This window comes from Taudactylus pleione, unplaced genomic scaffold (genome assembly GCF_031769625.1).
Source record: "Taudactylus pleione unplaced genomic scaffold, aTauple2 ptg000391l, whole genome shotgun sequence".
In the NCBI taxonomy this organism is placed as follows: Eukaryota; Metazoa; Chordata; class Amphibia; order Anura; family Myobatrachidae; genus Taudactylus; species Taudactylus pleione.
Genome location: NW_028284792.1, coordinates 15831724 through 15857843, shown reverse-complemented (window position 1 = coordinate 15857843; position 26120 = coordinate 15831724). Strand labels below are relative to the sequence as shown.

At 42.7% G+C, this 26120-nt stretch overlaps 1 protein-coding gene across 2 annotated transcripts in view; it reads right to left on the bottom strand.

Annotated features, from left to right (window-relative positions):
• Positions 1 to 4020: 4020 nt before the first annotated feature.
• The window catches only part of UXS1 (UDP-glucuronate decarboxylase 1), an 80901-nt gene continuing 58801 nt past the window's right edge, over positions 4021 to 26120 (bottom strand). The window contains exons 11-16 of one of the 2 annotated variants that reach the window (XM_088445980.1): positions 17215 to 17258; positions 10342 to 10402; positions 9725 to 9782; positions 6663 to 6766; positions 4854 to 4965; positions 4021 to 4749 (exon numbers count right to left, since the gene is read on the bottom strand). In XM_088445980.1, coding sequence (XP_088302106.1) covers positions 4718 to 4749; positions 4854 to 4965; positions 6663 to 6766; positions 9725 to 9782; positions 10342 to 10402; positions 17215 to 17258 — 411 coding nt within the window. In that variant the 3' untranslated portion in view covers positions 4021 to 4717. The remainder of the gene's footprint in view (positions 4750 to 4853; positions 4966 to 6662; positions 6767 to 9724; positions 9783 to 10341; positions 10403 to 17214; positions 17259 to 26120) is intronic. The other variant, XM_088445981.1, reaches the window with a different exon arrangement.

The window sequence follows — 26120 nt, the reverse complement described above, 5'->3', positions numbered from 1 at the left end:
AATCAGGCGCTAAGCCTTGGAGAAAGATAAAAAGGAGAGGGATAAAGTACCAACCAATCAGCTCCTGTCACTTACAGGCTGTGTTTGAATAATGACAGGAGTAGATCGGTTGGAACTTTATCTTTCACAATTGTATCTCTCTCTCTCCAAGCTTTCAGGAATACCACCCTTAATCACTGCCTTTCTTTATTCTAAATCTATTTGTGATCTGGGTCCTACACATATGGCCTTTTTACAGCTCATCATAGAGAAGAGGACATGTTAAAACAATAGCATTTTGTAACTTTTTGTATTAAGTACTTGTCAAAGTCATAATCCTTAACGTGTAAACCCTTGCCAAGCTTTAAAGTGTAAAAAGAAAAATCTATTTCCTATTAGTGATCTGGTTTCAAGTATTATCCATTATTCTATCAATAGTGAACAGATACCACTAAACTTTGTCAAACGTAGCATCTTCCCAACAAGACTTTCAGAATTTAAAGAGTCAGTGTAGAAAAATGGGCAGATTGTCTTATGACCAGTTGTAATATTATAATGTGTTACATTTCCACCTCCATACTGTACAGATATGCGGATTCTTCTGGGAAGGTTCAGTGTAGTTGCAGATTGTATATTCTCACCGTACATTATTCTCCACCCTCTTTGCTTATAGGTTTGGGCACTGTCACCAACTTGGCTCCTTTTTGAGGTTTTCAGTGATGTACAGTGGATGTGAGATATAATGTCGCAGAGAGCAGGGAGGTAAAGCCTGGTCTTGTTCTGCTTGGAGGACTGGCCAGCTGTTGTATGGGGTTGGGTATGAAATCCCGGCTGTCGGGATGCCGCTGGTCAGAATACAGATAGCGGCATCCCAACAGCCATAGGGAAAACTGGTGTTTTTCTAACCCCTACCCTAACCCTCCCCCCTAGTGCCTAAACCTAACCTCCCCCCTAGTGCCTAAACCTAACCTCCCCCTCCCCGCACCCTAAACCTAACACCCCCTCCCACTGCCTAACCCTCTCCCTAGTGTCTAACCCCACACCATAACCTCCCCTTAACCTCCAGATACTTACCTTCGGGATACTGGTGCCGGGAGCCTGATCTATTGGGATTTCGGCGCCGGTATTCAGACCGTCGGGATGCAGACTACATCGTGTTGTATGATTGGGCTGCAACATATACATGGCTGTAAAGGCACACATCCACTAGACGACAGGCAAAAGACTGCACGATTACAACATTGTAATCATGCAGTCGTCTGTCTGTGAAGTGCCTACACTGAACGAGCAGTCATTCAGTGTAGACACATCAATCATCTGCAACCATGTTGAACCTGACAATATAGTCAGGTTGTACAACATATTTGTATGATGATAGACCAGCGGGTGTGCGCATCGTTGAACGTTTTACACATTTTTTAAACAATCTGCAAACGATTTTCAAACGATTGAACGATATGGTTATATCGCTCAATTTAATAGTCTAGTGGATGTGTGCCTTAAGTCTCACTGTAGATCATGGGAGGATATTTACGATTTGTATATATATTGTATTATGGTACAAGGTGTCCAGCTGCTATAACCTTCACTGACCTCTTCTAAAAAGAATACTGTGCAGCCAGTTGCCATTCCAAGCTTCTTCGAGCTTGAGCCACTCAAATCCCTTTAAAGAGACAATCCAATTTAAGCCCAGATGGTCTGGAAAAGGCTCTTTTCGGACCCTTATTATCCTTCTCCCATTCCCTTCTCCACCTCCCCTCATCTTTTTATGTTATTTTGACTTTCCTTGAAAAGCTTGATCAATGTAGAGCAACTTTAAGGGGCCCATCAATAATAAGCGCTTTGGAGACGGAGAAACTCCCCAAAACCAAAAAAAACCTCACACCCTTCTCTCATCTACACAGTGTTATCATTTCAGAATGAATGGGGAATTAATTATGCTAATTCTTAAAATATTTCACAAATGTTGAGTCGGCAAATTATTCTTCTGCACACTGGGCAGAAATTTAATCCCAATTTCCATATCTATACATAGTATAAAGGCCCTGGTAGGCATCTGTTTATTCGGGCTAATCTCGAAAACTACTGGACGGATTATGATGTAGTTTATTATTCTATGGAGCATTTGTCAAGAAACATTAATGTATAACAAAAGGGAGCCGAGCAATGACTTTTAGTGAAGCAAGTCAATGATAAATCATATGTCCGGGCGCATTCTTGACTTACTGTATGCTGCCTAAACCATTAAAAATATATCACAATGATGGACTTTATTTTATACCATCTAGAGATTGATACATCAATTTTCCTGGAGAAACCAGATAATACATAAGCCATGTTTACCGATACAAAATTTTAGTTTTTCCCTTTTTTACTGTTCCCATTTCATTTATGTGAAAAACGATTCTTTAATATCAAACGAGTCCAACTCCCGGTAAGAGTCTGCTTTGGCATGACAATAAATAAGCACAGGGACAGACACTTAACGTGACTGGAGTTGACCTGATTTTCTCATCGACAACTTTAAGTGGCCCTTTTGCGTTTCATGTCGAAACTAAATCTTTTTGTGTTGCAGTTAGGAGGAAAAAACAACTGTTTACAAGGCAATCTTATAAGACCACAGTTAAAAAAAAAAAAAGACTATTGCCGTAAATTCAAAATTGCTCCCGTGTGAAGCTGGACCAGGTCTCTAGTTTCCTTATAAATTTGCAACTGGCATATTTGCTAAATAGCCATAGGATGAACGGAGTTCTGTCCATATTTGGGACCAAGTGCATCTCTAATGTTCAGTAATGGTTAAAACTAAACTGTATCAAACACAGTATGTAAGAGGATCTGTAGTACAGTGACAGAGAAATAGAATTACAAGTAAAAAGGTCTGAGACTGTCCAACAGACATACCGCTAAGTTGTAAACGTATAAGGAAACCGATGCTATAAATTTATGTAATCACGTTCAGCATACATTATTTGGTGCAGTGTTTTGCAAATCCTTTATATCTACAGTAGTTGCAATTAAACTTTAATAACATTGTTATCTTAACAGAGCCATAAAGCTTCAATTGTAAGCAACATTTAATTTATGGGTTCCCTGGCTGTGGCATTACACCCCTGCTAGAAAAAGTCTGGGGTCCCCTTCTCATTTTGTCCCCTCTATTTCCACAACCAGGACCAGCACCTTGTGCTGGTTCATAGACCATAGGGAAACCCTACACATTTTTCCCCCTGAATTTTAAAAAACCAGGACAGGTTCAACAGAGCCCGGGGCTTGTTATGCTTGTTTTGTGGGGGGGGTGGGGGTCACATTATTGTTTTTTTTTTCTTTTTCACACACAGAAACATGCTCGGATCTCATGGATCTGTGCATCTTTCTGTGTAACTCGGACCTGCTCAGGCTAGACTCGCTATCCTGAAGCAGGTCTGTTTTTTTTTTTTTTTCAGTTTACAGACAGTAATAGCGTGCAAGTTAAACACTCGCACTCTATTACATTGCCCGACTTGTATGTTCACAATAGCAAAACATCTGGATGCATGTTTTGCCATTGTGAGTTTCAAGGTTGTGAGAAACGTGCAAGTTTGCAAACCCCAGTACATAGGGTGAGTTGTAAAAATGTGCGAGTATAGCTCTATACTTGCATATTTTACAAACTCAGACCCCATTACATTTACCCCCATATATGCTTATGCAACTCAGAAGAAAAAAAATTTACTGTTGTAAATAGATATATTAAAAAAAACTTTTTGAACAAGTTGTGAAGTGCGTATACAACAGTACAACTGTGGAAAGACTAGCAATAAATGTCTTCCCAGTCTCAGATGGGAAAGGACTGTCATTACAGATGGAGAGATCAGGGAACATGGAACTTTAGTGTCAAATTGCAAAGTACAATTTGCCCACCACCGGATTCCCCATTCCTATTATACATGGGTTCTTGGTAGCACTTCCCAAAGTAAGAATTTTAGTTTCCAATTAGCCTCGCTTGAGACAAGTGTCCCTTTTAAATAAAAAATAAACCATAGCAAAGAAAACCTACAGTAGATATCTTATCTTACATTTCTTATTTTATTAAAATATCATTCAACCACCATAAACTTATAATCCTTTATTTTTTATCCAAGAGTACACATGACAACACAATAATGACTCAAAATATTCTTATTTATAATAGCTGCTTTTAAATTCAAATTTACAGCTTGGTGAATCTTCATGAAAACAACAAAGAAAAATAAAAATAATGTTTAAGTAAAAACAAACCATAATAAACAAAACAAAGAAACCCACAGAGCTCTCTCACATAATTTTTACACTTTTCAACCTCATTACCTGTAAATGGGTCTATCGAAATCGGCAATGTGTCAAAGCTGATTCTCCGGCAACACTGCTACCATTTTATGCATAGAATACATTTAATATTTAAAAGTACCCCCACATCTATTCGAACATATATAAATAACATTGGCATTTTTAGTTTACATTTGTTGCTTCAGCTTCAAAAAGAAGGACTGAACAGCAATGCTTAGCTGGCCCCACCACCAGCTATAGGGCTAGAGCTGACCTGTCCTGAGACAGTAGTCAAAAACAGTCACAGCAAGATATATAAAATGTGGAGATTTCCATGTATTTCCTACACTACTGTACATAGAAAGACAAATTGAAAAAGTGCAAGGCAATGTTTGCAGTTCAATGTTTTTAGGCACATCCATTCCTTTAAAGCAAGCTTCATAGGGAGATTCCAGTTTTATTCTTCATGATGCCCCTCAGAAGTCTTTTCTTGTAAAAGAAACAAAGGGGAAAAGGAGAACAATAATTACATCCTGTAAACCGTCAAAGTAGCCTTCCTTCTTTATGGAGTGTTCAGTTCTGTCGCATTCTACCTTTTTTTATTCTTGCTGGTTTAGGCTTGGGGATATACTGGTTGTTTGCTTGATATTCAAGTTCTTTGCTAAAGTAGTGGATGGTTTTGTTCAAGCCTTCCTCTAGAGGAACCTGGGAAGAGAACAGAGGAGAGCAACAGAGGCTGATATTTTATAAAGGAGTTTTATTAAATATACACAATGCACAGTTACATCTCTAAGTTTCAAGTACAAAGGAGCTAAATACCAGCAACACTTAAAAATAAAAATGATTAAAAATTTTTGTAAGCAAATGATGCTGCGCTTCATGTCTTAGGTGACCGTTGCTATAGCATATTTCACATTTTTGTATTCTGCTGCAAAACAGCAATTTAAGGGATGTTCTTTCTGATGACTAGGGGGAATATTCATGTTTTCACCAGTGGTTATGCCTAATGGAGCAATTCAATTGCTGCACCATTTGGGCATTTTTGGCATTTCTGCTCACACCCTCCTGAGGCGGTGAGCAGAAATGTGTGAAAAGTCAGTGGTTTTGGTCCCTTAACCAGGACTTTAGGTTGGTTAAGCCGCTTTACGTGGCTAAACCCTGTCTATTTGGGCGCCACATGTGCGATAAAGCATGGGCACCCAAAGACAAAATTGATTATTGCACCTGATCTCCCTCACTTAAAATAGGAGATTGGTGTGATAAAACAATTGAATCGCCCCCCTGGAGTGCACAAAGTCAGTATTGCACGTAATAAACAATAACAGAACAATCCAAATAAACTAAAGCCATTAGAGAGGGTCTACACATATAAACAAAGCATAAAAAAGGAAAGCAAATCTCTGTAAATAATGTAGGCTAAAATAAACAGTGAACCAAAATACCTACATTTTTAAAACATACATAGATAAGGACAATAAATTACTGTTGCACATGAAAGGATACCTTTACAAATGAACATACAGGTTGACAGTACTCAGTAGATACATTCGAATGCAAATTTGAAATGTGATTGATCAACATTTCTATGTACAGTACTTCAATTTACAAAGTGTTTAAGATGCATTTTAATATTTTGACAGAGGTCAATCATAACAATGGTAAAGGCAATTATGTGCTGAACAGCAGTGGCTAAGATCGGACCACCACCACACAAAGTATGCCTGTCTGTATGTGCTCTGAGCAGAAGCTTAGCATTTAACCAAGGGTTGTATGGACCATATTTTCTACTGTAAACATCACATTCCAAGAAAAGATAGCAAACAGGCAACTCCTCCCCCCACCCTTTTAGAAACTCCACACCCAGATAAATGCCACTGAGAGTGGGAACAGCAGGGGCAGGAAAGCCAGAACACAGGGCAGAGATGACTGCGAGCAGGTAAAGGGGCAGCAGGAAAGCCAGAACACAGGGCAGAGATGACTGCGAGCAGGTAGAGGGGCAGCAGGAAAGCCAGAACACAGGGCAGGGATGATTGTGAGCAGGTAGAGGGGCAGCAGGAAAGCCAGAACACAGGGCAGAGGTGACTGCGAGCAGGTAGAGGGGCAGCAGGAAAGCCAGAACACAGGGCAGAGGTGACTGCGAGCAGGTAGAGGGGCAGCAGGAAAGCCACAACACAGGGCAGAGATGACTGCGAGCAGGTAGAGGGGCAGCAGGAAAGCCACAACACAGGGCAGAGGTGATTGTAAGCAGGTTTACGTTTACACAAGATAATATGGTATTGTTATAAAGCATTATTTGAAATATGTGAACTGAAAAGGGAAATGTAGCAGCAGTTAAATTTCTTGATATTCAATTATAGTGATTTGAACAAAGAAATTACAAGTTTATCTCCAAATATACTTACCACAGGTTCCCAACCAAGTAAAAGCTTGGCTTTCCTGATATCTGGTTTTCGTCTTTGTGGGTCATCCTGGGCTTCTGAGAGAAAGTGGATTTCTCCACCACTTCCTACAAGGAAAACAACTGACTAATTATGTATAACAGCGGGAGTGCGGGATTGTTGAGGGAGAAGAAATCAACAATTGTCAACTACATTATATTCAAGTAAACAATTTCTAAAAACTGAGATTTTTTTTTTTACCGTTTATTATAAAAAACAAAAAAACAGACTAGCAAAGAAGTTCTGAATCAACTGTTCTTTTACTTTTATGGATTCATACATAACATTCACAACACTACAAAAAAATATGTGGTCCAATGGAGCATTTCATGCAAACAAGCCCTTGCTGTACTTTGCTCTTGTCCACTGGTAGATTCCGAATACTTAAACAAAGATTGTGTACCAAAAGTCAGGCGCTCTCTATATACCACAAATAAAGGGAGTGTAATAACACTTATACAAAATAAACAATAATCACCCTTAAGATGATCTGAAACATGAAGTTACAAATCTGATTTTTATTCGCCTGTACATCCAATCAGAATACAGGATAACTTCTTTCCTTATTCTAGAATCTGTAAAATATGACTCTCATTCTGCTACGCAGACTCAGATGCATAGTTTCAGGGAGACATAGAACACAAAACAGAGAGCAATAAACCTTTCAGAAACATAGGTTTTAATTTACAAGTTGCACTTACAAGGTTGAAAATAGTACAGACATATCAAAACAGAATCCAATGATAGCACACAGCGGCAGTCTGGATGGGAATCCTGGTAGTCCAAAAGATAGAACACAGGACACAGCCTGATCGGAGCTCCGGATACTCAGCCGGTTCCAGGAGTTAGCCACAGTCACCCAGTGCAGCAATAACCCTGCGGGGCTCTATTTTCTTGTGGATTTCCATTATTGCTGCACTGGGTGACTGTGGGTAACTCCTGGAACCGGCTGAGTATCCGGAGCTCCGATCAGGCTGTGTCCTGTGTTATATCTTTTGGACTACCAGGATTCCCATCCAGACTGCCGCTGTGTGCTATCATTGGATTCTGTTTTGATATGTCTGTACTATTTTCAACCTTGTAAGTGCAACTTGTAAATTAAAACCTATGTTTCTGAAAGGTTTATTGCTCTCTGTTTTGTGTTCTATGTCTCCCTGAAACTATGCATCTGAGTCTGCGTAGCAGAATGAGAGTCATATTTTACAGATTCTAGAATAAGGTAAGAAGTTATCCTGTATTCTGATTGGATGTACAGGCGAACAAAAATCAGTTTTAAAACTTCATGTTTCAGATCATCTTAATGGTGATTATTGTTTATTTTGTATAGGTGTTATTACACTCCCTTTATTTGTGGTATATAGAGCGCCTGACTTTTGGTACACAATCTTTATGTATGTCACTTTGAGTTAATCTCGTGGAGGTTTACCTATTTGCACGAATTTTTGCTGCACTCAGTATTTTATTGTGCTATTCTGTCTATGCTATTTTCTCCAGATTACTAATACTGATAAATGTATAAAGCTGGCCATACACCAAACCAACTTTCCTCCAACCATCCAACTAGTTGGCTGTTTGGTATGAAAATCTGGTTATGGATTGGAACAAATAATAATCAATCATTTGCTACCAAACACTGGAAGACAGACAAAAGAATTGTTGTTCAGACAAGTTGGTTAAATCAAACAGATTTAATTAACTTGTCTGAATGACTGTTTCCCTGATTTTGGGTGCCAATGGCTGATTGTTATCCATAACCAAATTTTCATACCAATCAGCCAACTAGTTGGATGGTTGGAAGAAAGTTGGTCTAGTATATGGCCAGCTTTAGGCTGAAAGGGCCAGACACATGACTCCTGCACAGTACATCAACAAATCTATGTAGTTTGCACAGACTGCATTTTTATATTCCATGTGCATGATCCTAGTAAAGCGGTATGACTTTCTTGTATTCTGGCAGTCATGTAAACTCAGTGTTATACACTAACTGTAACTATATGGCAGAGAGGCACATATACAGGTGTGCCCACATACATCTATCCTCCGTGCTTCTTATCCGCACAACGATGTGAATAGATATTTTAATCAGCAGTAGCTGCTTGTGCTATGCAGCATGCCTGGGTTCTGTGTGTGACTGCAGGTGTATCTGCATGCGAAATGCTACATTACAGTGTCAGCGGCAGTAACACTGTAACGTAGTGTTTAGTATGCAGATACACTGGCAGATGCACAGAGAACATAGGCATGCTGCATATCATTTTAATCAGCAGTGCTATCTAATCGCATCGTTGTGCGAAAAAGACACATTTGAAGGTACAAAAGATGCTTGGCGTGACTAGAAGGTCTGTTTAACGCGCCAGGAGGCTAGATGTATGTGGACCCATCTGTAAGCTCTAAACAGTGGATTTGATACATTAATACTAGTGTTATAGGAGAAAGAACAATAGGATTGGCAATGTGGAACTGTCCATACACCCACTCACCGGACAAAAGGAAGTGGTGCTGTGCATCTGCCCAGAGACAACTATGCTAAATCCCCTTCAAATGAGGATATCGCAAGAGTGACTATTAATCATCCTTTATTAGAAATTGTGCAGTGCTGTAGTCAAAGGGGGCCCATAATACAAACACACTCCATACACGGACATATAAAACAGTAGTTATACATGGCCCTGCCCACATGAGCTTACAATCTAGGTGGTGTGGGGAACAATGGATACATAAGGAAATTAATTTACTGAATACATTATCACATCCTTCTGATTATATGCTTTCATCTTGCGTGCTCCCACTAATGCGAAGTGTGACAGAAGATTTTATTTGAATAAGCTTATGGATATTTATGAGCATTGGTGAATATCAATTTTACTGTATACAGTATGCTCTTCCCTGTTTGCCTGCATTAAAAACTATAGTTGCTAAGAGCAGTCTTCCAATTACAATCCCTAAGGTATCCATGTAATTATCCACCTCTTGATTACACATCTAAAACAATAATTGGCAGGAGATCTCACGGGCAAAAAACTCACCAACAAGGTGTTTAATTAATCTTGCAAATTCCAGGATTGTATGCTCTTCTGGGTTCCCCTGCGGAAGAAATGAAAGTACATTACAGCTTTAATTGCAAACTGCAATTATTAACTTATCCACTGCTAAACTGAATGCATAATTAGATTTCAAGTTGTTAAAACTTTCCTGCAAATATTTAGTATTTAAGTTATACTTTTTTTTTAACTATGTATTTTTTTTCCAAAGTAAAACGCTGAGATAACAGAAGTGTATTTGAAAACTTTTATAATTTAAGGATTTCTATTTAATTTAAATTACATGTTATATCGGCCTTTATGTTCCACTTTTAATCTGATAGGAAAAATCTACATGTAACTTGTGAATCTCCCACAGCATACAGATAGTCCATCAGCCTTCAGTATCTGTAAAGCCACATCCAACCCTGTAGTCAAATTGCTTAGGATGGTAAAGGAAATAAGCAAGGGCGAAACCAACAGGGACAAATCCTAAATATTTACAGAGTCTTTATTTGCACTGCAAAGTCCTAATTGGCAAGTGCATAAGCTGAACTGTTCACGCTAATGTACTGAAACTTAATAGCAGGAAGGAAATATATAAAAGCTCAAGGATGACTTACCAGATTCACAGGGCTGCTGACATTGCTGTTCATTAAACCTACAAGTCCATTAACCAAGTCACTGTAACAGAACAGACGGTAGGATTTATTTGGTCTTTGGTTGCCAGAACTGCTAACCTATATAACATTTATTTGATAAAAGGCATTTAGAGGTTTACCCCACCAGCCTGCAAATATGTTCTAGTGGGTTTTTGGGGTTTTTTAGGTTGCAAGGATCTTTTGTCGTCCTAAACATCTGCTGTTCTAAACTGGTTTCTTTCATACAGAGAGAAAACACAAAACAGATATCACCTGAAAAAGTTGCCCATTTCTTAAAAAAAAAAAAAAAAAAGTGAGTGGAAATCTGTAGTGAGTTTAGCAATGCAGTTACATTCTCTGTGATAAAGGAATACTTCAGCTTATTACCAATCTACCATACAGAAATCAGCGATGGAGCTCTAGTGTACGCCCTGATTTGCTTAGCTAATTATGACAGTCACAGGAGAGTGGTTATTCTTTATTTATGTAAACATACGATTTATCCATGTGCAGTGAATGGTCCTCATTCCCATACCTTCCTTCCCCATTGGGAGTTATTTCAGTTACATAATGTTTCTGATTTGTTGGAGGAAGCAGGAGCACACAGGAAACCCACAAGGCACTGGGAGAACATATAAACGCCAATATCTTGATGAGATATGAGTAAGTCACCACTGTGCCATGGATTGCTGCGATATCAGCAGTAAAATGTGTACCTATCGGCAGTAGGTGGAAAACAAACATGCAACAAGCACCTTTTCCTCTTGCTGGTAGCTATGCGTAGAATCACTGCAATCTCCCACACAATGTAACTAATAACGTCCCCGTACTTTCCTAAGACATTGCATAACCGTGCCTTCTCATCCCATGTGCTGGAATGCCCAGCCTCAGTACATTATAATACCACATACCCCGCAATTACAAAGAGAGAGAGAGAGAGAGAGAGAAATGGTTGTCTTATGCCACTGGGTAGGAAGCAGAACGTTTTTAAAACTTGACTAAGTCTGACTAAAACCCTGAGTCTGCAGCATTTCTCAGCAATATCAGAAATGGAAACAGCATACTTGATGCATATCAATCTGTACCTACTAGACCAGCGTTATCCCAACTCCTGTCCTCAGGAACCCCTAACGGTGTTTGTTTTACAGTTCTCCTAGTTGGTGCACAGGTGTATACATTCCTGGCTGACGCTTGAAAAGATCCACAGGTGGAGCAGATTACTTTGCAGGTTTTACAGATCTCCTCTGTATAACAAGTGCTGTTAAGGGACCCTGAGGACTGGAGTTCAGAAACACTGCTCACTTTATACAGCAGAATTGCGTTTTAGCCTGTTTCAATAAACACAGCCTTCCAAAGCAAATATGGGCTAAATGGTCTAACCATTTATTTAATCTATGCATTATTTTAATCAGAAACAAGCCATACTGGCGCCAATTAGAGATCACATATTGGGTATGGTTTTTGTAAGCTGTACCTAAAGCATTCAGGATATATTAATATGCATATATGTATAGATATTATAAAGTACATTTTTAGCTTAACACACAGGCTTCGAAATAAACATCCTGAAGTGGCTTTCTTGCTGACAACAGACTTCTGCCAGCAATACCGGTTGATATCTAGCTCTCCTTATTGCTTCAAAGATCTTAATGGCATCTAATCTTTATGGTCTGGCTCCTGAACTCTATATTATTTTGTCCGCCCCTAGTGTATATACTATTTAAAAAAATATATTATTTTAAAGATGTTTTGCTTCACAGGTCTGACCAGGTTTTTCAGTTAATGGAACCATCATAATTTAGTGATATCATTATTTGATTTTGCTGTCTGCAGGTACACTGATCTTAGGGTAGAAAATCAGAAAATAAATTCAGAAACATGTTGCCTTATATAAAAGGAGCTAATAATAAGATTAAGAACTATAGGGGCAGATTTATCAAAGCTTGGAGAGAAATATAGAGGAAAGAGAAAGCGCCAACCAATCAGCTCTTGTCATTTTACAGGGTGTGGGCCTCATTTATCAACAAGTTTTATCATACACAACAAGTTATAAAACTTGTTGTGTAGGATAATGGTGCTCCAGCCAATCAGCTCACAACTGTCATCTGTTTGAAAAATGACAGTTGGCAGCTGATTGGCTAAAGCACCACTTATCATATGCAATGAGTTTTAAAACTTGTTGTGTATGATAAACCTTGTTGATATATGATGCCCACAGCCTGTAAAATGACAAGAGCCAATTGGTTGGTACTCACTCTCTCTCTCCAAGCTTTGATAAATCTGCCCCATAGTGCTAAACGTTCTGGGAGTTTATCTAAACTACAGTTCATTCAGATAAGTTTGAGGAGAAAATATTTTCATAAACACAGCAGACTCCCTTCCGTAACCACATCGAATGACACTTGCTGGCTGATCACAGAATAGCTTGCATCCATTTGTACTGCATATTACATATAAGTGGAACAAGTCTCATGTTCTGTCAGACATAGCAACTTTTACATGTACATATTCTTTACATATATGCAAATTTATGGATTTTTAATGTAAAGTCATTTTAAAGGTTTAGTAGATTTTTAAATGGTTAAGGTAAATTTGGTTGCGTATAGTATCTTTTATACGGCTATTGAATGTTGAATAAGGCAGCCATTATAATGTGTGCATCTTTCATCATTGTAATGCCTCAAACTTATATATTTTATTTGCAAACAAACTGGTTTAAGAGAACATGTACTGGAGCTCCTTTAGAGTTATTATAACAGCAGTCTGACTGAATATAGGTTCTACCCAATAACCAAATAGGAAGACAAATTATGGATGAGGAGACACTCTAAGGTACTAAAACTTTGCCAAATACATATTTATTAGCTTCATCTGTAATATATCTGTATTGTTTAAGAATATATACACGAAATAGACTTCTCTTATAAATAAATAGGTTTGTTTGACAGACGTTCAATGTTCACCATGCTGACATATGAAAATAAGACAATAGTGTGATACGGATTACACAATTTGAAACATGTAGTCATGGATAACAGATCTGGGAATATCTTTTATAATGCAGATAACTGAAGAACCTTTAATGGTTCTGCAAGACTCCTCAGTTGTTCAATCTCTTTTCAGAGAAGCTGATTCCTCCATGAGTCATGTAATTAAACATCAACACACAGTGCATTATCTTTTTATAAAATAATCTATTCAAAGACAATAAAACAGACATGGCAATATACTGATTGAAAAACAATGGAGCCATACCGGAATCACACTTTAAGGGAGTGGTGGTGTAAATACAAATGTGTCCTCATACATCTAGCCTCAACATGCCTTGCAGCACGACTTGCCTGGCGTGAGTGAGACGTCAGGTCTCACGCTAGTCTTACTAGCGTTGGGCATCTTCTTTTGCTGAAAATGCATCTACGTCACAATGCGATGTGACTTAGATGCACCAGCAGACTGTGCTGATTCATTTGATAAGTGACACTTGTGTATCTGTGTGCACGAGTCACACAACGGAACTTGGAATGAAAAAAAGCTGCGGCCGCTACATTGTAGCACTTTGTATACAGATTCAGAGACTCAGGTGCACAGATATACAAATGTTGCATATTAATCAGCACATTCTGCTGGTGCATCCTAGTTGCATTGCATCTTAAAGACATTTTCAGGGAAAAAAAACCCTCAAAATAGATGCCCAGCACTAGCAAAGTCTCACGGGACCTGGCACAACTGCAGCAAAAATGTGTAAGGACACATCTTAAAGGTGGGGGGTTCCAGATCCTCCAGTCCTTATAGTTCCAAAGTGTTGTGCTGCAGGTAAGAGGACCTCCTTATAATGGGGACCAAAGACAAGATACGCCCATTGCTTTTCATTTGATACATTGCCATCTGTGTATTATTGTCCATGAATAAATTATTTTATAAAAAGATAATGCACTGTGCATTTATGTTGTCTAATTACATGACTCATGGAGGAATCATCTCATCTGAAGAGAGATTGAACAACTGGCCACACACACACACACACACACAGATATAGGATACCTGCGCATTGCAGTTATCATAGAAAAGCGCATCACTTCAGGGGGTCTCCTAAAACCCTGTAAATTTCTTTAATAAGCTTAATTTCAAATAGTACTCATATCTACCAAACGCTACATGTTTTAATTTAGGTTATCAGCATCACACTATTCTAATAGTCAATAATAGAAACATTCTTTTATTTTCATAATTTAGCATGTGAACATTTTACATCTGTCAAATACCACCCATTTATAAAGGAAAATCTATTTTATGCTTTTATTTCTTGTATATCTCACGCTTATATATATATTATCTTCATCTGTATTATATCTGTACTGTGTATTTAGCAAGGTGTTAGCACCTTAGAATTGCCTTATCTACGAGGGAGTGTCAAAAATTATCCGCACTCCAGTTATAGTAAAACTTCTGTTGGCAGCACTGCCTTATCAACGCTTTACGTACTAGGTCGTCGTCTCCCCAGTCACTGCTGTGCAGGTCTGAACATGTTACGTCAGTTCATTTGTGACTGCAGTGCAAGAAAAAATGGCTGCCCCACTTGTGAAATGCACGAAAGAAGAGCAGCGTGCAGTGATTCATTTTTTGTGGTTTGAGGGTGTCTTCGATATTTATCGAAGACTTTGTGCACAGTATGGAGAAAGTGTTTTGTTGCGAAGAAGTGTGTATGAATGGATAGCGAAGTTCAAGGAAGGGTGCACAAGTGTCAGTCATAAAGAAAGAGCCGGATGCCCGTCCACGCCCACGACTGATGAGAACATATAGTCCTGATCTTGCCACATCGGACTATCACCCTCTTTGTCTCCTGACAGAAGCCCTAAGAGGACGAAGATTCACGTCTGATAAAGAGGTGAAGACAGCGGTGCATTCGTGGCTCGCAGCTCAGCATCTTTTAATGAGGGAATACGAAAGCTTGTTGACAGATGGACAAAGTGTATTGAAAAGCAGGGAGATTATGTCTAAAAAATAATGTATGTGCCTTTACTGATAGTTGATTAAAATAAATTCTACAGCCATTGCGGATAATTTTTTGACTCGCCCTCGTAGATATTTTTTTATCTGTAATGATATAATAATTTGCAGCAGAATTGAGTACCACTTGTTTGCAAACAACACTGTTGCTTACTGAAGATAACTTCTAACATTTCCTTGTATTTCTAATATTTCTGCAATACCGCTATTGCCATTTAATTCCCAAGTCTTGAGAATTCACAACTCTGTTGAGAAACGGAATGGGTATGAAATACCGCCGGCCACATGATTCCCGTCAGCGGCAGCCCGACAGGAGCAGAGTGCGACGCAGCGGAAGCCCGACAGCGCTGGAAATCCCGATCGTGGATAGGTAAGTATGTACTAACCTAACTCCCCTAACCCTCCTTAGGGGTGCCTAACCCTAACTTCCCCCCCAAGTGCCTAACCCTAATCCCCCCTCTAAGTGCCTAACCCTAACCACCCCCTTCCCCGCTGCCTAAACCTAAGTCCCCCGGGGGGGTGCCTAACCCTAAGTCCCCCCGGGGGTGCCTAACTCTAACCCTCCCTCCCCCTAGCCTAACCCTAACCCTCCCGGGGGGTGCCTAACCCTGTCCCCCCCGGGAGCCCTAAACCTAACCCTCCCAACCGCGGCTGTCCGCCCGGCATCACTACGATCGGGATGCCGGGCGCCGGTCTCCCGGCGTCAGGGAAATGCAGGCGTCTACATCTAGACGCCCAGCATTTCACCCTTGCCGGGATAAGACAGTCGGGAAGCCGGCTGCCGGTATATAGGCAGTCGGCTTCCCGATTGCTTCCCTGAGAAACTGCTATTTAATACCTTAGAAGTTTTTTTGCATAATGCATTTTATTTTACATCTTCAAATAAAAAGCAATTTGAGTCCTATAAAATGCTTTATTAAAAAAAAATATATATATTTAAAAGCTTAATCCATGAAATTTTAGATCTGCTTGGTCGTATATACCTTGGCAGGAGGAGAGCCAATCAGTGCTGAAGGTGCAATGAGAAGAGGTTCCAGCAATGGAATGAATGGAAGGTTGAATCTCTATATTGTCATTGCCAGCGCTGACAGTGACACTTCTCAGTGGGCAGCTGCAAACTAGTTATGGTGGAAAATCATAAAAGAAAAGAAGAGAACGCCACCAAAGTGGAAAACATTGAGATTTACCTAACTTTTTTTTTTTTTTTCCTTCAAGAACCACATTTCTACAAACAGAAAACTTCCAGATGACTATAGTATAGTAGTAAAAATCAGTAATGCGTGTTTGTGGAAATGTAGCAAGCATATATACAGATTGGTCACTAGAGGGCAACAAAAGCCATGTTTAGTTGATCGTTCACCACAGCAGAATATATGATTGAATAAATATTATCTCTACTCTGATCTAGCTTTACTAAAAAAATTCAAAGATCATGTAAACCTTATTTTGGCATTAAAAATAAATTCATAAAAAAAGTATAAACTTCTGACGCCTTTGCGTATATTAATAGATAAAAAAAATGTGCTATTACCTTAAAAATGTCACATTTAGTTCTACCTATAGTGTGAATGTTTTAACAATTTACCACTTGTACTGTATACTGCACTTTTGCTTTGCCCGTATGTTTGAAATTTTGTAGTTTTGTAATGTGGGGATTCTATTGATGCCTGTATAGAAACAAACATACAGGAAATCATGTAAACCTGTTGCAATAGAATGTGTAAGAGTGGTAGGAGCAGGACCCGCATATAATGTTATTACCACTTATATGGCTAAATTAGGTGCTTAAGCAATGTGGGGAAAATTTGGTGTCTTGCCAATAAGGTACAACAAGCAAAAACAACTTACCTGACATACTGAAAGGCTCTAGTTTGAGATCCTGACCCATAGACCTATAGAAGACAATTGTCAGTTAGGGCTTTAATTGATCACTCAGCACACATATTTACTTACAAGTCTGGCAAGTGTTACTTATGATCAATACAAAGATTCATAACATGAGCAAACAGAGCTAACAGAACCACAAGAGGGAGACAGTCTACAGAAAAGCAACATGACTATTGCTCATAGCCTTTTACACTAATATCCGTAACGCTGCAGAACAGAATATAGCAATGTCATTAATATTTACTAAATTTGAATCGTAGGAAAATATCATTAATCAGTTAAAATGGTCTCTTGATCGCTGAAGTGTAATTTTTCTTGCCCAAACGTTTCATTCACCACTATTTATAATGGAACCTGTTAAGCTTATATAGATTCTTGTATAACAACTAATTTTTAGTTATTGGTTGTCATTAGAGAGCTAAGAAAGATCAAGTGGAGAATACCTAGATGTTGTGGTTTCCCAGGCCAAAATGACACCTCTGAACACATGAAAACTTTCAGACAAGGTGCCAGAATCAGACAGATAGAGCACCTGTTGCCTACATACAGTGGAAGAGGCCATATTGAGAGCTAAAAAAAACCTCTGTCATTTCTCTCAGTGCTCACAGAGGTGCATGCGCAATTGCATGCGCAACTTTGATTTAGTGCTCAAATATGCTAATGTGTAAGCCACTGTCTTGTGCACAGTGACACCTATGTTCGGCGTCTCAAAACCGCCACTTATGTAGGAAAGTGGGAACATCGAGCCTCTGAGCAAGCCCACGCTGCCTCAGAATTATGGATGTGCAGGCTCGGATTAGTTCAGATCTTCCGGCCAAATTCGGATTTTTCCCACCAAAAATCGGGTCATTCCTGGACAAAAGTCCATGAAAGATGATGTTTGACCATGAAAGATGACGTTTTGTAGCTTTCCGAGACCCATTTTTTTGGTCGGTAAAAATCTGAATTTGGCGGGAAAATCTGAACTAATCCGAGCCTGCACATCCCTACTCAGAATGAGCGTCTAACCTAAAATGCCGGTGGCCTCTGCAGCTGCATATGAATTTGCAGAGGCTCACTAGAGCATGCCCAGAAAACAATCATGACACACCTGCCTATTTCTATCCACCCCCCGCTACCTCCGCCAAACACTGACTACCTGTCTCTCACTTTGCAAATAATATGAGACATGGTAAGAACTTACCTTTGTTATCTCTATTTCTACGAAGTCCATAGGGTTCCACAGGATACCTTGGGGTATAGGTGATGACGTCAGGCATCGGGACCATAGAGTTAACTTTTCAGCCTCCCAGGATGCATCAGGGTCCCCCTCCTATACACCGCCCCCGAGCCAAGGCATCTCAGTTACGTACCAAGCCATAGGCCGAAGGAGGAGAAGCAAGAGAAAGAAGAAAGATCTGGACACACACAAGAATCACATTCTCACCAGAGAGAGACGGAAAAAACGGTGACCAGAGTAAAGCCCATCTGCAGCACAGGTGCGACAGGGCGGGAGTCCTGTGGGACCCTATGGACCGTAGAAATAGAGATAACAAAAGGTAAGTTCTTACCGTATCTCATATTTTCTACATCAGGGTCCATAGGGTATCCACAGAATACCTTGGGGATGTCCCAAAGCAGTATCCTTTAAGGGTGGGGACGCTCCTGTGCTGAAAGGAGAATCCACCACCCGAAGGAAGCATCCTGAGAGGCACAGGTGTCAAAAGCGTAATACCTCACAACGGTATGGACAGAGGACCACGTGGCAGCCTTGCAGATCTGGACTGCAGAGGCACCACGTCGAGCTGCCCACAAAGGACCCACAGACCTAGTGGAATGAGCCCTCACAGAGGATGGAACCGGAAGGCCTTCACGAAGATAAGCTTCTGAAATTGCCATAGGAATCCAAACAGCCAAAGTTTGCTTTGAAGCAGGCCAAACTCTTTTACGGAAGCCATAGAGGACAAACAAGGCATCCGACTTCCTAAAAGAAGAAGTGCGGTCAACATAAATCCTTAAGGCCCGCACAACATCCAAAGTGGCCTCACCCACTGAAAGATCAGGTGAATTAAAAGCCGGCACAACGATGTTCTCGTTGATGTGGAAACTTGAAACCACTTTAGGAAGGAATCCAGGACGAGTGCGCAGCACCGCCCTGTTCCTATGAAAAATCAGAAAAGGGGATCTACAGGAGAGAGCCCCTAAGTCAGAAACACGTCTGGCCGAAGCAATGGCCAGAAGGAATATTGTTTTAGCTGTAAGCCATTTAAGGTCCACTGAATCCAGTGGTTCGAACGGCGGTCCCTGGAGAGCTCTCAGGACCACAGCCAAATCCCAATGAGCCACCGGTGGAACAAAAGGTGGCTAAATGCGAAGAACACCTTGCATACAGGTGCGCGCATCAGGGAGCACAGCAATCCTACGATGGAACCAGACTGACAGGGCAGACACCTGCACCTTCAGGGAAGCAAGGCGAAGCCCATGGTCTAGGCCAGCCTGTAGGAAAGCCAACACTCTAGAGAGGCGGAACTCCCGAGGGGCATAACCTCTAGGTCGACACCACTGGTGGTATATTCTTGCAGAGGATGGCTACCGAGCTTTTAGCATGGTTTGCACCACAGAGCCGGAGAACCCCCTGGACCTTAACATGGCCGTCTCAACAGCCACGCCGTCAAAGTCAGCCGAGTCAGGTCTGGGTGAAGATAAGGACCCTGTGACAGCAGATCCGGCCGCAGTGGTAACCGCAGAGGAACGTCCACTTACAGACTCTGGAGGTCCGAGAACCAGTGCCGCCTGGGCCACTCGGGAGCTATCAACAGGAGCGTACCTCCTTCCTGTTTCCCGGATTACCCGCGGAAGAAGGGAAAACGGAGGAAAGAGGTAGGCAAACTGGAACGTCCACTGGACGGACAGAGCATCCCCCAGAGATGCCTTTTCGTCTCTTGTTCGAGACCTGTACACCGGCAACTTGTTGTTGTGCCGGGACGCCATGAGGTCTATCTCTGGAAGACCCCACCTGTCCACCATAAGTTGAAAGATGTCCTGGTGTAAAGACCATTCTCCCGGATGTACGTCCTGCCGGCTGAGAAAATCCGCTTCCCAGTTGAGGACTCCCGGGATGAACACCGCTGATAGAGCTGGGAGATTGCGCTTCGCCCAGACCAGGATGCGAGTGCCGCCAGACTTCGGGTTCCTCCTTGTCGATTTATGTAGGTGGTGGCGTTGTCCGACTGGACCTGCACGGGGTGACCTTGGAGAACCCGAACCCGATGAGCCTGCTGGAGAGCATTGAACACCGCGCGGAGTTCCAAGATGTTTATTGGAAGCTCCTTTTCTGCCTGAGTCCACCTGCCTCGAACAAGTGTGGACCCGTGACCGCTCCCCAGCCCCAGAGACTGGCGTCCGTTGTTAACAGGACCCAGTTCGCCACCCAAAATGGGCGACCCTTGTTGAAGTGGGTCGTCTTCAACCACCAGGCTAGAGACAGGCGAACCCCCAGAGTGAGCACCATCGTCTGGGACTTTAGACTCTGAGGCAGTCCATTCCATCTGGACAGGATCAATTGCTCTGGTCTGGAGTGAAACTGGGCATATTCCACCATGTAGAATACTGACATCATGGAGCCCAGTAACCGCATCGGCGAGTGCACAGATACTCGGCGACACTGCAGACAACTGCGCACCCTCAACGGCAAAGCAGAGATCTTTTCCTCTGTCACAAAGATCCGCTGCTGCCTGGAGTCCAACAAGGCCTCGAGCTGCAGGATCCTCTGAGACGGGGTCAGGGTGGACTTTTGCCAGTTTATCAACCAGCCGTGACGCTGCAGCGCTGCAATCATCAGGTCCAGATGGCGTAGAAGCTCTGGAGACCCTGCCAACAACAGAAGGTCGTCCAGATACAGTAACATTCAGACTCCCTGCTTCCACAGGTGAGCCGCCATGACCGCCATGATCTTGGTGAACACTCGTGGAGCTGTCGCCAGTCCAAAAGGCAGCGCCCGGAACTGGAAATGTTCGTTGTGGATTGCAAACCTGAGGTATTGCTGATGGCGCAAAAGAATAGGGACATGCAGGTAAGCGTCCTGACTGCCCAATGACACCATGTAATCCCCAGGTTCCAGCGCCAGAATAATGGACCGAAGGGTCTCCATCCGAAACCGAGGCACCCTCAAGGACTTGTTGAGGGCCTTGAGGTTGAGTATTGGACGGTAAGACCCATTGGGTTTCTGCACCAAAAACAGATTGGAATAGAAACCCTGGCCCCTCTGGGAGAATGGAACAGGCACTATAACTCCAGCCTGGAGCATAGTGTGCAAAACCTTCCGCAGTTCCAAGGCTTTATTCTGGTCTAGTGGAAGGCCTGTGGTGTAGAACCGGGATGGAGGCCTGTGCCGAAAGGAGAGGGCATACCCGTGAGAAACCACCTGAATCCTGGCGTCTGTCGTAGTTATCGACCAACACTGGGCGAACTGAAGCAGGCGGCCTCCCACTTTGGGATCCCCCAAAGGGAGGCCCAGACCATCAGGCCGCAAGCTTGTCATCTGACTTAGGGGCCGGACGTCTGGTACTCCAGGCCTGTTTCCTGGGCTTGGCCGATTTCTTGGGCCCAGCCTGTCGAGGAAAAGACTGTGCTTTAGGCCTACCCTGGGCCCTGTAAGGCCGAAAGGACGACGTACCCGAACTTGAAGGGACCGTAGCAGACGGGAGACATGCAGACTTGGCTGCTGCCAGCGTAGCTACAATTTTGTCCACATCCAGACCAAATAGGACTTATCCATTTAAAGGCAAACCTTCTAAGCCCCTTTTGGAATCAGCTTCCGCTTTCCAAGATCGCAACCATAAGGTGTGACAAGCAGCAACAGCTGCAGAACAAATCCTAGAGGTGAGGATACTGATATCCAAGGCCGCTTCATTGATGTAAGTGGCCGAGTCCCGGAGATTGCCCACCAACTCGGCCTGAACAGTCAGAGTCCAAAGATACATTCAAACTATCAGCCCAGCGCTCCACAGCTCTGGCTGCCCAACATACGGCCATAGCCGGTCTGGACGCCCCCCCCCCCTCCCCCCCGTAAGGGAATAAATGGACTTTAGGCAGATTTCCACCTTGCGGTCCGTAGCATCCTTCAAGGAGTACATGGAAGGCATGGGCAAAGTGGCACTTATGACTAGGCGTGTCACATGGGAATCCACCTGCGGAGGGGATTCCCACTTAGAAAAATAATTGTCAGCAAACGGATAAGCCACGGCTTATACCGTTTTCCGGGATGTTTCCACGCCTCCTCTAAATGGTCTACTAACTGACCAGAAAGAGGAAACACTGTGGCGTCACCCTTAATATCCTTGAAAAAGGCATATTTGGATTTGGACACCGGAGGATCATCATCCTCAATAACTAAAGCCGTGCGTACTGCCCGAATAAGGCCAGGAATATATACCTTTGACTTAGGGTACGACTCTTTAGTACGGAGAGGTTCCTGGTCAGATAGATCCAGAATCTCCCCATCATCGGACGTCACGTCGTCATCCTCATAAGGAGCAGACAGGGATGCCACAGGCCGCAACACAGACTCCCCTTGTAAAACATCCGACAAATGCTGTACTGAAGATGTCAGAGAATTAACCCACGCATCCTCCTGTGAAACCTGGGGAGGGGAAATAGGGAGACTGTGGTACCATCAGTTGTCTCGGGAAACCCTGCATGGGTGACGACACCACTGACTGCTGGGACAATCCCATCTGGGAAAACGCAGGTGGCGGAGTTAACTGGCCCACTAGGGTTGTAAGCGCCTTAGCGAAACAAGCCCAGGGAGGTTCCTGTACCGGAGCCGTTACAGTAATTGGCCGTGCCAATAAATAACACTGCCCCTCAGCGTTACCCTCCCCCTCCACTATTGGTACACTGCACTTAGTACACATAAGCTGGAGAGGAAATTCACTCTCAGACATGATGGGAAGTATGTGACCCCTCTCACTGATACTCCTTAGTATAATTGGAGAAACACCCTGCAATCACCGCACTGCAAGGGCTTTAGCAGAGTAAGAGCAGCGACAGTAAAATGGCTGACAGTAGAAAGTGAAAGTACAGGCAGCAGCGCTAGCAGAAGTCACATACAATGCAGAAGAAATTAATCCCTGCACTATCAGCGCTGTTTCTCAACTACACAGACACAGAGTCTGGTAGGACACAGCACTGCATACACTGACCTTTAGCCAACGGAGGAGAGGTATGCCGGGGGACCCAGACCGCGATGCCACCGATCAGCAGCTTCCAGCAGCGTTCACCATGCTTTGCAAAGATGGCCACCGAGGAGCAAAGAGGAGGCCGGCCTGGGGGAGGAGCGCTGCCACAGGACCAATCGGCAGCGCAGAGAGGGCTGTGTGCAGCGGGGTAGGCGCCTGCTGTATACAGGGAAGGCGCCTCCCCCTGGCATGCAATTAACCCCTGGGACACCACAGCGCTTGCCGCTCAGCTGTGGCTCGCTGTCCCAGGGGGATAGTGGAAGCGCAGGTTAGTACCTGGCTCCACGCTGCAGCCAGTCCCCAGGGAGCCCCCTGCCTGGGGACCATGTTCTCAGCAGGGACCCACCGCGGGACCCCCGCTGCTTACCTGCTCCCCTTAGATCCGGCCATGGTCCGAAGCATCTGGGGTCACCGCTAGCCGTAACCCCAGACACTTACCAGCATCCCGGGATCAGTACCGGCGTTCTGGTACCGGCGGGGTGTAGGGGAGACCGCATGGACGTCAGCAGTGACTGTCCATGTTGTACTCCCAGATGTGCAGCCACAGCTGCCTTGAAAGAAACTTCAGGGGCCATTCTTAGCCCCCATCCAAACAGGTGCTCCGACTCCAAACTGGGATGCCTTGGCTCGGGGGCAGGGTATAGGAGGGGGGACCCTGATGCATCCTGGGAGGCTGAAAAGTTAACTCTATGGTGCCCGATGCCTGACGTCATCACCTATACCCCAAGGTATCCTGTGGATACCCTATGGACCCTGATGTAGAAAAATCCTCTCTGAGACCGCGTTGCTAAACAATGGCTAGGGGAAAAACATTGCTCCACTGTATCCAACATCAACATTGGATCCACTTCTGAATCAGACCCAATGTGGCCCCTTAGAACGTTGGTGCATTTTTAAATACAGGAGGCTAATCTAACTCCAGCATAGTCACCACAGAGTTCTGTCTAAGTGCTCTGAGGAGACAACAGGATGCAGCCCTCGGAGAGGTGTGTGTTCATATTTCCTCATTTCCCATCTATGCAGCTTTAAAGCAGACTGTATAGCGGAATGGCAGCAGAAGCCCTGTGGAAATATAAATGTGGTGGAGAGAGATATAGAGTATGGGGCAATAGGAGAGAGCGGAGGCTGGGATCCAAAGTAATGCGGGCGACAATGAAAGATATAGGAGGAAGCACAGTAAGATTTTCTTAAAGAAAATGTAGTGCTAAGAAGTTTTTTTTAAAGACTTTGTTGTAGTTCTCACATTCAATTTTAATTGGGTTGCGGCCACTTGTATTTGTTAGGATCTATTTATGGTTCCTGCATGATATTGGGTTAATTTCACCTTGTACCTCTATTCAAATAGGTTATATGACCATGATTGTCAACATCTTTAAAAGCACATTTACCAAGACTATGAATAGGACCACCTCTGTAAGGGGCATACATTTCCTGCAAATGGTACAAAGACCAACGCATGACACATGCTATTGGTGTTGATTGGAACATAACACTTTCTTTAAAACAACCAAGTTAATTTAGTTCATATGGAAATCCCACACCAACAGTAGTCTAAAAAAAGCCCATTAAAAAGTTGTCCTGCATGTACAAGACTATGCTTATTGTACGCGTAAGAAAAACGTTCTTAAAAGGTGTCAAAATAATTAAAAATTATTTTAAAAAGGGAAATTTCATTGGGTTCAACAGATACAAAATAACTGATTTTTGGATGTTGTATACACTATATAAAACACTTTCAGGGCATATGTCAATGGGAAAAATGCAGGACACTAGAATAACTGGGAACTACTCAAGTGCTAGTGAAGAAATGAAACTCCTAGGTCAGAGGTTCCCAAACACGGTCCATAAGGCTCCCCAGCAGTGAAGAAGGTTTTAGGGATAGCAATGGTTGAGCACAGGTGGTTAAATCAAATTGACTAAGGTACTAGTCCGCAACACAGACTCCCCTTGTAACACGTCCGACAAATGCTGTACTGAATTTGTCAGTGAATTAACCCACGCAGGCTCCTGTGAAACCTGGGGAGGGGAAATAGGGAGACTGTGGGGTACCATCAGTTGTCTCGGGAACCCCTGCATGGGCGACGACACCACTGACTGCTGGGACAATCCCATCTGGGAAAACGCAGGTGGCGGAGCTACCTGGCCCACCAGGGTTGTAAGCGCTTTAGCGAAACAAGCCCAGGGAGGTTCCTGTATTGGAGCCGTGACAGTAATTGGCCGTGCCAATAAATAACACTGCCGACATAGCCTCTCTGCGTTACCCTCCCCCTCCGCTATCGGTACACTGCACTTAGTACACATAAGCTGGAGAGGAAATTCACTCTCAGACATGATGGTAAGTATAAATGACCAGGGAAAAGGCGAATAGGAGGATATAGTTTGAGCACAGGATCTAATATATTGGATATGATTAATCAAAGGAATAATGAAAGTCCACAATTATGAATATCAGACCCTAGTATGGGTATCAAGAAGAAATATTATAAAGTGTGGAGGTGCTCCCCATGAGAGTATAGATAAACGTAATATGGGGAAGAAGGAGAAAACTCGCTTGTTTGGGGGCACTCAAATGTAAAGGTTATAGTCAAAATAATATATAAAAAATAACTTTTATTAGATATATATAAATATACCAACAACAAGTCTAAG